At 23.6% G+C, this 12,678-nt stretch overlaps 1 protein-coding gene across 1 annotated transcript in view; it reads left to right on the forward strand.

The window, feature by feature from the left end:
• Positions 1-11,328, forward strand: part of LOC122499407 — a 160,180-nt gene extending 148,852 nt beyond the window's left edge. Inside the window, exon 3 of the mRNA XM_043607743.1 lies at positions 10,184-11,328. Within this exon, the coding sequence (XP_043463678.1) occupies positions 10,184-10,258 (75 nt within the window). The 3' untranslated portion in view covers positions 10,259-11,328. The remainder of the gene's footprint in view (positions 1-10,183) is intronic.
• The last annotated feature ends 1,350 nt before the right edge of the window (positions 11,329-12,678 follow it).

Consider the following 12,678-nt stretch of genomic DNA (forward strand, 5'->3'; position numbering starts at 1 on the left):
CTCATAGTGATATTAACGTTTAAACAAATATACAAGCATATACAATAAACAGAAAACATTTCGTCTCTCTTTCTCTCTCTACTCTCTCGTACCCTTTAATTTTATAAATACCGTTAATTTCTCATTTCTCTGTATTTAAACGTCATTTATTGAAAATTAAATTCGCATAAATAGTTAAATTCCTAAAGTTTAATTTTAGCTGCGGGAAAATACGCGATTTCAAATGTCCGATTTATTCACTAATTACCTTTTGCCTTACAATCGTCAATTATTTCTGTTCTATCATTTTCAACGTCTATTTGCTCTTTTATAATTTATTTTAATTTATTTATTTAACGATATTGAAGTTTCTAGGGCTAATGATCCTTTGGAATAATTTTTTGATTGAAAATAAAATAAGCTTTTGAAAAATTAAATTTAACGACTAAAAAAACTCTTTTTAGACGATTCACAAAAATCACAAAAAGATTCTGTATTTTATGCATCCTACTTTTTCCCTAATTTTCGTCAAAAATATTTACTTCTTTTCCTTAAAATAACTTAAAATTCTCTAGCAAATAACTTCAATTCTACATTTTTGCAAAATTCAGTTATTTTCTAAATTTTGATGGCAAATTATTCAAACATAAATAAATTTTTAATAAATTTTTATTTTTAATATTTAAAAATAATTTTTGAAAGTAAACAAATAAAATTATTTAAAATATAAAATTCGTTTTAATTAAATTTGACCAACTTTTCAAATAATTGAAAATTGTATTTAATCTGTTTGAATTATTTACGAGAATTCAACTATTATTAAAAACCATTTTAATTGAAATTTTTTTAGATTAATTTTTTCACAACTTTTAAATTAAATTACATTCAAAACTTGGATAATTTTTTAAAATAAATATTTAAATACTCATTTATTTTTCCACATAGGAATTAAAATATTTTAAATGATTGCAATGAAAAACCTTTTTGAAATTTAACTATTCATAAAAATTAGAACTGTAAATCTTCTCAAATTCATTTTACTTTTTTTCAATTTTAAAACAAAATTTTTCAAAATTTTAAATGTTTTTTAGGAAAATAATAAATTCATAATTTTTCAAAATAAAAATAAAAATATTTTTTGGTAAGTACAATTTTGTAAAATTAAAATTTTTACAGGCTCTAATTCTAAAATCATTTGATATTTAATTATTTCTACACAAATCCATGCTATAACGCTTTTAATATTCAATTATTATCTAAAATTTTAACATGAAATTCATTTTTAAATCAATTCTTATTAGAAAGTTCATATAAAATTAAATTATTTTAATACAAAAATAAATTATTTATTAAATAATTCAATATTTCTTCAAAATTGAATTATTGTAAAGAGTTTTATCAAAATTGAAAATAATTGAATTCTTTCAAAGAATTTAAAAAAAATTTCAAGAATAATTGCATTTTTCGAAAAAGTTTATTTAAAATTATATTAAAAATAATTGAAATCCTGTGATGAATTTTAATATTTATGACAATAATAGAATTCTTGTGAAGAATTTTTATAGAATTATAGAAAATAATTGATTTTTTTCGAAAAATTTTTTGAAAATTTTATTTTAAATAATTGAATTTCGGCGAAAAACTTGACTATTTATGAAAATAATTTAATTTTTGCGAATAATTTAACAATTTATAAAAATAATTTAATTGTTTCGAAAAATTTGATAAAAATTTTTGGGAAATAATTGAATTCGATCGAAAAATTGTATTAAACATTTTTTTAAATAATTGAATCCTGACGTGAAATTTTATTGCAATTATTTTCAAAATAATTAAATTCTTGCGAAGAATTTGACAATTTATAAAAATAATTGAATTTTTTCAAAGAATTTTATTAAAATTTTTTGAAATAATTGAATTCGATCGAAAAATTGTATTAAACATTTTTTAAAAATAATTTAATCTTTTTCGAAAAATGATATGAAAATTGTTTTTTAAATAATTGAATTTCTTTTTTATTACAATTATTTTTAAAATAATTGAATTCTTGCAAAAAACATTACTATTTATGAAAATAATTGCATTTTTGACAAAAATTTTATCTAAAAATTTTTTTAAACAACTTTTGATAAAATTCTTCGCAAAAATTCAATTTTTATAAAATTTTTCGAAAAAGTTCAATTATTTTCAAAATTTTACAAAATTCTTTGCAAGAATTCAATTATTGTCATAAATAGTAAAATTTTTAGCAGTTTTTTTGGGAAATTTTATTAAAATAGTAAAAATTGAAATTGAAATATTGAAATATTAAAATATTGAAATTCAAATAATTGAATTTCAAAAAATTTTTGTAATAATTTTTTTTCGCAAAAATTCAATTATTTTCATAAATATTTTTTTGGTGAAATTTTATTAAAATAGTAAATATTGAAAATAATTGAATTTCAAAAAAATTTTGAAATTAATTGAAAAGTTTTAAAGAATTTATTAAAATTTTTGGAATTATTTCTAAGAATTTTATTAAAATATTTGAGAGTAATTTTTTTATTTCGACTATTAGCGGATTTGAAGTTTTCCAAATTCTTAAAAAAAAAAGAAAAAAGTAGATATTAGTGTCACAAATGTAAAAAAAAGTATCGAAATAATATCAAATCGTCCGCTATATCTATTTTATGATTTTTTGTTTTCATTGTAAACTAATTAAAGTCCTTTTTATTCAAAAATTTTATACTATGGTTGTAATTAATTGTAGTTATCCTTCTGTTTTAAATTTTCAATTCCATTTACCAAGTAAATCGACAATCACAGAGTTTATTTATCAACACATTTTGAATATTTTAAACGTTCAAATGAATAAAATACTATTTATTAACATATTTTGAATTCTTTAAACATTCAAATGAATAAAATACTTTATTATTAAAATAATTCTTTTAGATATGTTAAATAATTATATTGATCAGTTCGTTTCCAGTTAATAAACATCTTTGACAATATATTGCCTCTGAAAATAGAAGAAAAAAGAATTAATATAGAAGATGGAGATATTATTAATATCTCCATCTTGTATATTAATTCTTTTTTCTTTTACTTTCAGAGTCAATTTTTTCCAATTTGCTTTTTGTTCATAACGTAAAAAAAAATGTTTTTTTATTTAAATCTGCGGAAATAAAATAGAAACTAGATATTTCAAATTTTATGGACATGAGTTTTCTCTCTTTCTACATATACTTTGTCCGAAGGATAACACGTGCAAACGTCGGAAGGGATATTCCAGTTTGAGAAACATGACTTTAACCGCTCGGAAGGGATTATCCCGGTCAGTGAAAAGTCTAAATTTGTTTTTTTTTCTTTTCTCTCTCTTTTTCTTTTTTTTTTTTTTGCAGGCGTGCATTGCATACGTGTGTAGGTTGGTCGATACCACGACAAACGTGTATAACGGTGTTGAATATTTAAACTTTTTTGCGATGCCAGCAGTCGAGTTTCAAAAGTCCCGTGAGGGAAAGAGAGGTTGGCTGGTTGTATCCGTTCCTTTTTCCCTCCCTCCCTCCCCCCTCTTATACTTTTAACAGTAGCTTTTATTTTTTCTCTCTTTTCTTCCTATATCGCGGCGCGCTTCGAATTTTCTTTCTTTCTTGTGCACAACAACACACACACACACACACACACACACACATATCTTGCTAGGTCAATGAAAAGTTTAAATTTCGTTTTTCCACGCGACTCACACAAACGAAAATAGATTGGTGTGAATGTGTGAAAGAGCGACTTGGCGTTGAAAGCGCAGCAATGCTGATTTCCCAACGGGTATCGCCTGTCCGTCTATAAATCCATACCCAGGGGTTGTTTAGTCGGCCGACACGTGGGATGTGCCTCGATCCCGCAATAATGCTCTGTATTTTTGATCGTGGCATGTCCGACACGGCATCGAAGGAACAATGCGAGAGAACGAATAAACGAATCGAGAGGGTGGGGATGAGAGGAGCTTACGAGGTATTAAAGAATAAACCAAGTGCACTTGTGAGGCAAAGAGTCCCAAAGTGTATCCGAGAGAATACTCGAGAGAATGTGGAGGAAAGTGCTAAAAATCGGCGAACTAAATTCCTTCTTTTTTTTATCAACAAAAAAAAAATACTTGATAGAATTTTCAATAATAGAAAATGGGATAATTCTCATTGTTCAACATTGTAGATTGGACCCTACTAAGTTAAAGTAATCTCTAATTTTAAATTAGTAGAATTTTTACTCTCTACATATGAATCAGTTAAAAATAACTGATTTAGAACCAAAAAATCAGTGACTAATTCAAATAGTAATATTTCTACTAACAATTAGTTAAAAAATAACTGATTGTTTTTTGTTTACTAAAGTTTTTTGTTTACTAAAAGTCAATTATTTTTAACTGATTACTGATCCAATCAGTAAATATACTAGTAGCTGAAAAAAACAATATACCCTTTAAAATTAACTAAAAATTAGCAAATTCGTCGATAAATGTCAGTTTTATACAACTGATTGAATCAGTAACCTTTATTTTACTAATTGAATCAGTACATTTCTGCTAATTATCAGCAATTCTAGCAATTAGTACTCTCTAAATTTGAATTAGTTAAAAATAACTGATTTAGAAGCAAAAAGTCAGTCACTAATTCAAATAGTAATATTTCTACTGACAATGAGTTAAAATTAAAAATAACTGATTGTCAGTAAATTTTTTTTACTGATGCAATTAGTCAAGTTTAACTAATTTTTCAGTTATTATTTTTTTTTTTACTGAAAATCAGTTATTTTTAACTGTTTCAGAAGCAAAAAATCAGTCACTGATTGTCAGTTAAAAACCGTGATTTTTAACTGATTCAAATTAAGTTAATTTGTTAATTTTCCTTTAGAAATATTCAATAATAATTTTCCTTTAATAATTTTTTAGAAAAATGATAAATTAATCATTTTTCAAAATAAAAATATAAATTTTACGATTTTACAGCAATTTGAAATTTTCAAAGATTCAAATTTAAAAATCTTTTGAAATTTAATTATTTCTAAAAATTCACACTGCAACGCTTTTAATATTCAATTATAATATTTAAATTTTCAATTAAAAATCAATTTTAAATCAATTCTGATTAGAAAATTCATCTGAAATTCAATTATTTAAATACAAAAATAAATTATTTATTAAAAAATTCAATATTTCTTGAAAATTAAATTATTATAAAAAAATTTATCAAATATTTGAAAATAATTGAATTTTTTCGAAGAATTTTCATAAAATTTTCAAGAATAATTGCATTTTTCGAAAAATCCACTTAAAATTATATTAAAAATAATTGAAATTCTGCGATGAGTTTTATTATTTATAAAAATAATTGATTTCCTGAGAAGAATTTTGTTACTTATGACAAAAATTGAATTCTTATACGAGGAATTTTTTAAAATTTTAGGAAATAGTTTATCTTTTTCGACAAATTTTACTATTTATCAAGATAATTGAATTTTTGAGAAGAATTTTATTGAAAGTTTAAAAAAAACAAAAATTTAATTTTATTAAAATAGTAAATATTGAAAATAATATAATATCAAAAAATTTTTGAAAATAATTTTTCATCGCAAAAATTCAATTATTTTAATAAATAGTTTTTTTGAACAATTTTTATTAAAATAGTAAATATTGAAAATCATTGAATTTCAAAAAACTTTTTAAAATAATTGAATTTGTTTAAAGTATTCCAGTTGTAAAAATTGTAACTGTAAAAATTTGAAATTCCAGATGTAAAAATTCTTTAAAAAAAAATAATACAAAAATTTGCAGTTTGTTTAAAAATTGAAACAGAAAAATGTTAATAATACATAGAATTTTTATTTATTTACACGTAATATGCTTTATGTTAATGTAAATTATTCAATAACGTCCCGAACATACAAAAATTATCTCTGCTAATAATATACCTACATTTATACAATCTCATTAAAATACGTTATGTTAAATGTTTCATTTCTTTAAAAGAAAAAAAAATTCAGTATGATACAAAATTTTTCGTTTACATAGCATGGAAATATTATTTTTAACTGTTCAATATCTGGATAAAAATTTACATTCAGCATATATAGTGGAACATTTCATTGATTATTAACAGCCGAACTATATATAAGTATATATAACTGCATACATACATGTATAAGAACATCATTGAATATTTAATATGACACATAGAGGCAGGAAGTACCAAGTAAAACTAGGCAACTTTTAATAAATAATTAAAACCTTTTTCCTATAATATTCCATAGAAAATGGAATAAGCCGTACAATTATAGAATTGTTAATAATATTTATTAATCAATATAATTCTATGTCTGTCGAGACATAAAAAAAGACTTCCGAGAAATTTTCCATTAAAATACAATTCGATGTTAATACAATTCAATAATTAAATATATTATGGCGAAGAATAATAAATTATTATTATTCTCTCTGAATTTTAATTATTAAAATTGTTTACTAATTTAAATTAGTGACTGATGGCTTTTGCTTTTAAATTAGTAGATTTTACTAATAAATAGTCATTTCTACTAATTTATTAGTAAAAAATTTACTAACTCAAAAGCAAAAAGTCAAAAGTCACTAATTAAAATTAAAAAACATTTTTATTAATTCAAAATTTAGAGAGATTGAATAAAATTAAACAATAAAATAAAAAAAATAGAGAAAACAAAAGTACAGTGCTGAAAAGGAAGTAATACAAGAATGATTTACAAGGGTTGGACTGTGTGTACCATGAAGAAATAAAAAATACCATTATATATAAAATTAATCAACGGATTGTGTACCGTAAATATCTCGCGCAGTAGAAGGTAATTAATGGTCTGACCACATCTGAACTTTACTACTTAATGTATGTTGTATCCATAAAAATACCCAGTACAAAAAAAAAATGCAAAAAAAAAAAATTCCAGCGTAAAGTTAATTTACAAAAAAAGAATATAATTTTCACTATGGTATATTTCTTGGAATATTTTATGAAGAATAAAACAAAAAAAGTGCTTGAAATGTGTGTTTAATTAAGTGGAAGGCAATTGCGTTTCCGTTGTAATATTATTATAATACTATTGCAATTATATTTTTATATTTTTTAATATTTTAATATTTAATCATTATAATTGTAAAAAAATTATAATAATAATTTTTATTGTAATTATTACAATTGTAAAAATAATTATTAGTACTATTAATCTATATTAATAATTGTTGTATTTCGGTAATCAGTTCGCAGTTTAAAGTTGTTATTTCCTTTTTTGTTTCCTAAGTTTTTTAATAATTACTTCCTCATAGAGGAAGTATTTTTCTTTTTAAATATTTTCAATTTTAAAATTAATGTATTGAAAATCATTCAATTTTTGCAAAGAATTTTATCAAAAAATTTGATAATAATAGAATTTCTTCGAAGAATATTATTTTTTAGGAAAATAATTAAATTCTCGCGAAGAATTTTGTTAAAATTTTTGAAAATTCTAATTAAATTGAACTCTTTTGAAAAATTTTATACCGAATTAAGAACAAAATGAATTTTTTTGTCAAATTTTTTTTTGAAAATAATTGAATTTTTGCAATGAATTTTACTATTTATAAATATAACTGAGTTGTTTCAAAGCATTTATTAAATTTTTTTTTAATTTCGAATCTCTTCGAAATATATTATTAAAAATTAAAGAAAAAAAGGAATTCTTTCATGAAATTTTATTAAAATTCTATTAAAAATAATTGAATTTTTGCAATGAATTTTACTACTTATAAATATAATTGAATTTTCTTAAAGAATTTAATAAAGTTTTAGAAAATAATTGATTTCGTTCGTAAAATTTTTTTGAATATAATTCAATTTTTGCAATGAATTATACTATTTATAAATATAATTGATTTTTTGCAAAGAATTTTACTATTTAAAAACATAATTGAATTTTTCCAATGAATTTATTAAAATTTTAGAAAATAATTGAATTCTTTCGTGAAATTTGTTTTTAATATAATTCAATTTTTGCAATGAATAAAAATTCACAATTAATATTACTAAAAAAAACTTCATTATTTAAAAAAAAAAAATTCAAAGAAATTCTTCAAAAGCAAATTTAATTATTTTAAAATCCTAATTTAAAAAAATTTTAATAAAATTCTTTGCAAAAATTCAATTATTTTCATAAATAATAAAATTTTCCCAAATAGTTTAATTATTTTTATTTGATAAAAATCTTTGCTTCAAACTGCGTAGAGATTATTTTAGTTATTTACTTTCGAAATATTTCCAAATTCCGGAATATTGAAACTTTCCTATCCGCACAATATTCAAAGACATTTTTTGCATTTACTTTTGTTGATTTATAAAATTATGTTTCTAAAAAGGTTTTTCTGAAAAAAGAATTCGTCTCACAAACCAGTAGTGCGAGAAGTGGTAGAAGAAAGGAAAAAAAAATTAGTAAAAAAAAAAATTGCACATCGCTGACAGATCCGGGTGCCGTGAATTATGCACTTCGTTGTGAAAACACGAGGGGGCGAGAATGAAACTGATTCCAGATGGTGAAGAGTATTTTTTCTTCTTTTCCTCTTTCTCTCTCTCTCTCTCTCTTTCCCTTCTTCTTCAAAAACGTAATGTAACCCTTGGGACAAAATGATGGTGGGTCGGTGGTTGGGTGAAAAAAAAGTGGATGGGGAGAGAGGGGGGAGGGAAAGAGGAAGAGAGAGAAGAAAAGGAGAACGAAATGGAAGCATCGCTCTCTCATTCCTCTCGTTGGTGCAAATTAAAGGGGCGCGCGTGCAAGCGAAAGCTTGACACCGGGATGAGAATAAAAGCGGCTCACCCGGAACCGAAGGTGGAATGGGGATAAAAAGGAGATTATGAGCGCTTGTCGGGTCAGATGAGAAAGTTGAGTTCTCCGTGGTAAAACACCTATAAAGGCTACCATTGAGGCGTAACATCCGGTTGCGAGGTGGAAATTTGATGGTTACCGGGAAAACTCTACTACAGACATTTACCGCAGTTGCATTCAAGAGCCTCTTTCGTTTTCGCTATAACCCACTTTTTTTTCCTTCTAAGTTTTAAAGTAGCGCTTTTCCTCGAATATTGCCCTGGAAAAAGGAAAAGAAATGAAAAGAAAAAAAAAGAATTCTGAGAATAATTGTGTCACAATATATTTATTTTCATTTACTCTCGCACAATCAGGGAAAAATTTCTTTGAAAACAAATAAATCTTTTGTCGAGTCAACCAAACAATCGAAAAAATACAGTTAACCATCACAATTTTTCTGAGGATATCAAATTGAGACAAAAAAGTATCAAAAGTTTGCTTCGCAACAGCGAAGCAAAGTTTTAATACTTTTTTTGTCTCAATTTAATATCCTCTGAAAAACGCTGCTTCGCAAAAAAATTAGACAGAAATAAATAATTTCTAAAGAAGTTCTTATTTATGAAAAAATTTGAATTCTTGCGAAAAATTATATTAAAATATTTGTAGATTTCGAATATATTTTTCCAATACAATTCTAAAGATATTTAAGTATATCGTAACTGTGTTTTTGCACAAAATATTTTTACCATAATTTGTATTCTACAAATTGTTCCATATTATTAATGCTAATTGATAGAAGAATTATTAACTGAATCGTTATATTGCGATAATTATATATGCACTAATTATACCGTAATTGCTTTCAACAATATTGAGGCTAATGATTTCGTAATGAGCAGTAAATTATCATTTACAAAGAATAGGAAACAATTATATAATTACTCCTATCAATATTTTAGCATATCAAGACAAAAATATTTGACTATTTTCTCTTATTGGAAAATATTTTACAAATTACGTCCGTTATGATATTTCCTTCAAAATTAAACTAAAGTAATATTCATTTTGTATTTTTTTATAATTTTATATAATAAAGTTACTCATTTAAAAAAAAAATATTTAAACGTTTTGTAAATGTTAGCATATGTTTGCTAATTGTCTAATTAATTGTTTAACATCATAATGTTGATATTAATTTTAGTAATTAATATTATTAAAATTTAACAATATTTTGGAAATGTAAAAAGTAATTGCCAAATATTTTGAAAATATAAAAAAGAGTAATTGCAACATTTTAGAAATAAAAAAAATCGAAATCATTCGTAACAGAAAATATTAAAGAAAATATCTTTCCTTTTTCTTGTTGCAGTGCGGAAATTCGGGTGACATTTCTGAACGAGTAGCAGCTTTAATGCATCCATCCTCAACGCAGGACGAATGCTAGTCTTTAGACAAGATCCTTAGAGATCTACGCGCCTTCCATGAAGATCTAAAGACCGATAGAGAACGAGAGAGTGACATCAAATGGAACGAGAGAATTCAAAGAAATTTTGAGCTCGATGCATTTTTAGATTACAACTATTTCATAAGTAATCTTTTTCGTAAGCTTAAATTAAGAGTAACACTTAAACTTGATCCAATGATAAATCTTTCTTACTCGCAATAAATAATTTTTAGTGAGTTATAAATAAATAAATATATGTGACAAAAAAATGAGCGATGAGATTATTTGTGAAATGGAATTTTTGTATAAATTACTTTTTAAAACAAAATAATATGTGAAATAAATGATGCGTGTGTTTTTCGCGTTAAATAAAAGCATAATAAATAAATATACAAAAAAATTGACGTTTCCAAAATATTTTGTATCTAAAAAAAATGTGTGAAAATCACAATCTATCTAAAAGTATTCATTAATTTAGCGAAATATTCCTAGAATTTCGTATTAGAGAATAATAGAAAACACTTTTTTTTGCAAGAAATGTATCAAAATATTCCAAAATATCTTGACTCCCAAAATTTTCATTTGGGAATATTTGCGAATATCCTGAAATACATTGGACGAATAGGAAATATTCCAGATATTCCAAATTATCCCAAAATATTTAAATATATCTAGAATTATTTCAGAATCTAAATTTTCCAAAATATTTTGAAATATTTCAAGATATTCCTGAATATCTGTTAATAGAAAAAAATTCCCCAGATTTAATAGGAATTGAGAAGAGAAAATATTCAAAAATATCTATGTACCAGAATATTTCAGAACATAAAGGAAAGAATATGAAATGTTTTTGTAACATTTCAAAAAAAAAAAAAAATATTTAAGAATATAACAGGGTATAATATACAAAAGCATACCAAGATATTCTTACAAAGATACTGAAATATTACAAAGGAATATTTTGGTATATGACCAAACGTAGCAGAAAATATTGCTAAAATACTTATACCATTAAAATAATTCCAATAACAATAGTTAATATTGTAGGAATCTAGAATACAAAGAAAAAATTTTTTTCCAATTCTCTAAACTTAAACAAATGATTCTAAATTATTTTAGAACAAAAGAATAATTATTTTAGAAAATATTCTAGATTCATTTGCTAAAAAGAAAATTTTCCAAAAATATTCCAAGGAAATATTTCTTGAATATTTCTACAAAAATTTATTATTTAAGTGGAATATTCTTAAATTGTTTCATTGGAATATTCTAGAGTTATAATATCTTGAAATATTACAGTGGAATATTATAGGAATATTCCTTATTAAATATTAATATTCTTCATTAAAATATTTCTTATTGTTGAAATAAAAATAGTAAACAATAAAAAATCTCGCAAAGAAAGATTTTCCTGGTACAGCTAAAGCCAAGTGTCTGGCTTTTTATTAAATATTTCTCTAAAGCAAATAAAGTTTATCACTATTTTAGCTGTTCCAAGGAAGCTCTTTTTTTCTTTTCTTGTAATAAAAATGTAAATATTCCCCCTGTCTCCCAAATATTATTAATTTTCTCAATTTCAATTCTTTCACTAAACTAAAAAATAAAATTTAGGATTTGATTCCAATAAACGATTATTACTTGTTGTGAAATAAATATTTGTTTTCGTCAAATAATTTTTTTTTGAATCAAGTAAACTACTTGAATATTAAAAAGCATTTGAAGAATTTAAAGAAAAATTTGAAAATTGAAGCAAATTTTATTTGACTTAAATTAAAATTATTTAATGCAAATAAATATTTGATAACAGACAAGTAATCGATTTTATTTGTATCAAAAAAATTTTTTTCCAGTGTAAAATTAAAATTTCTTCTCAAATAGAAACAAATTTTCTTACAAGGAATTAATAGAAAAAAAAATAGAAACAAAAAAAAAAGCTACAAGTTCCGATTACACAATTGATATAAAAGGAGTTTACTGTCGCGTGACACAAGAACATTAAACCAATAATCGGCATCCCGTCCAAAAATATTGTCATGTCGTGTATCAATTTGCGAACAGAACTCACTTTTAAAAAAAAGAGAAAAAAAATGGACAAAAGTTTAATACAAGAAAAAAAATAATAAATAATTCGTTTACTACTGAAATGGAATTGGACAGATAGAAAACTGTGCCATCACAAGAGAATTGGTGTGGGAAGAAAAAGAATAAGATATAAAAGGAATAAAGAAAGAAGGGACAACTCCCCCTCCTTTCACAATATAGTAACCATCGAAGCGAGAAACTTGGAGATAGAGAAGCCATTTGGTGAGTAAAGAAATGCGTATAGAAAGAATAAAACATTTTCAAGAGAGATAATTTTGTACCATTGCTCAAATGAGGGTTGGGCTCAATGATGGGCGATCTACGTCCATAAGAATAGC

Source organism: Leptopilina heterotoma, unplaced genomic scaffold (assembly GCF_015476425.1).
Source record: "Leptopilina heterotoma isolate Lh14 unplaced genomic scaffold, ASM1547642v1 Lhet_167, whole genome shotgun sequence".
NCBI lineage: Eukaryota > Metazoa > Arthropoda > Insecta > Hymenoptera > Figitidae > Leptopilina > Leptopilina heterotoma.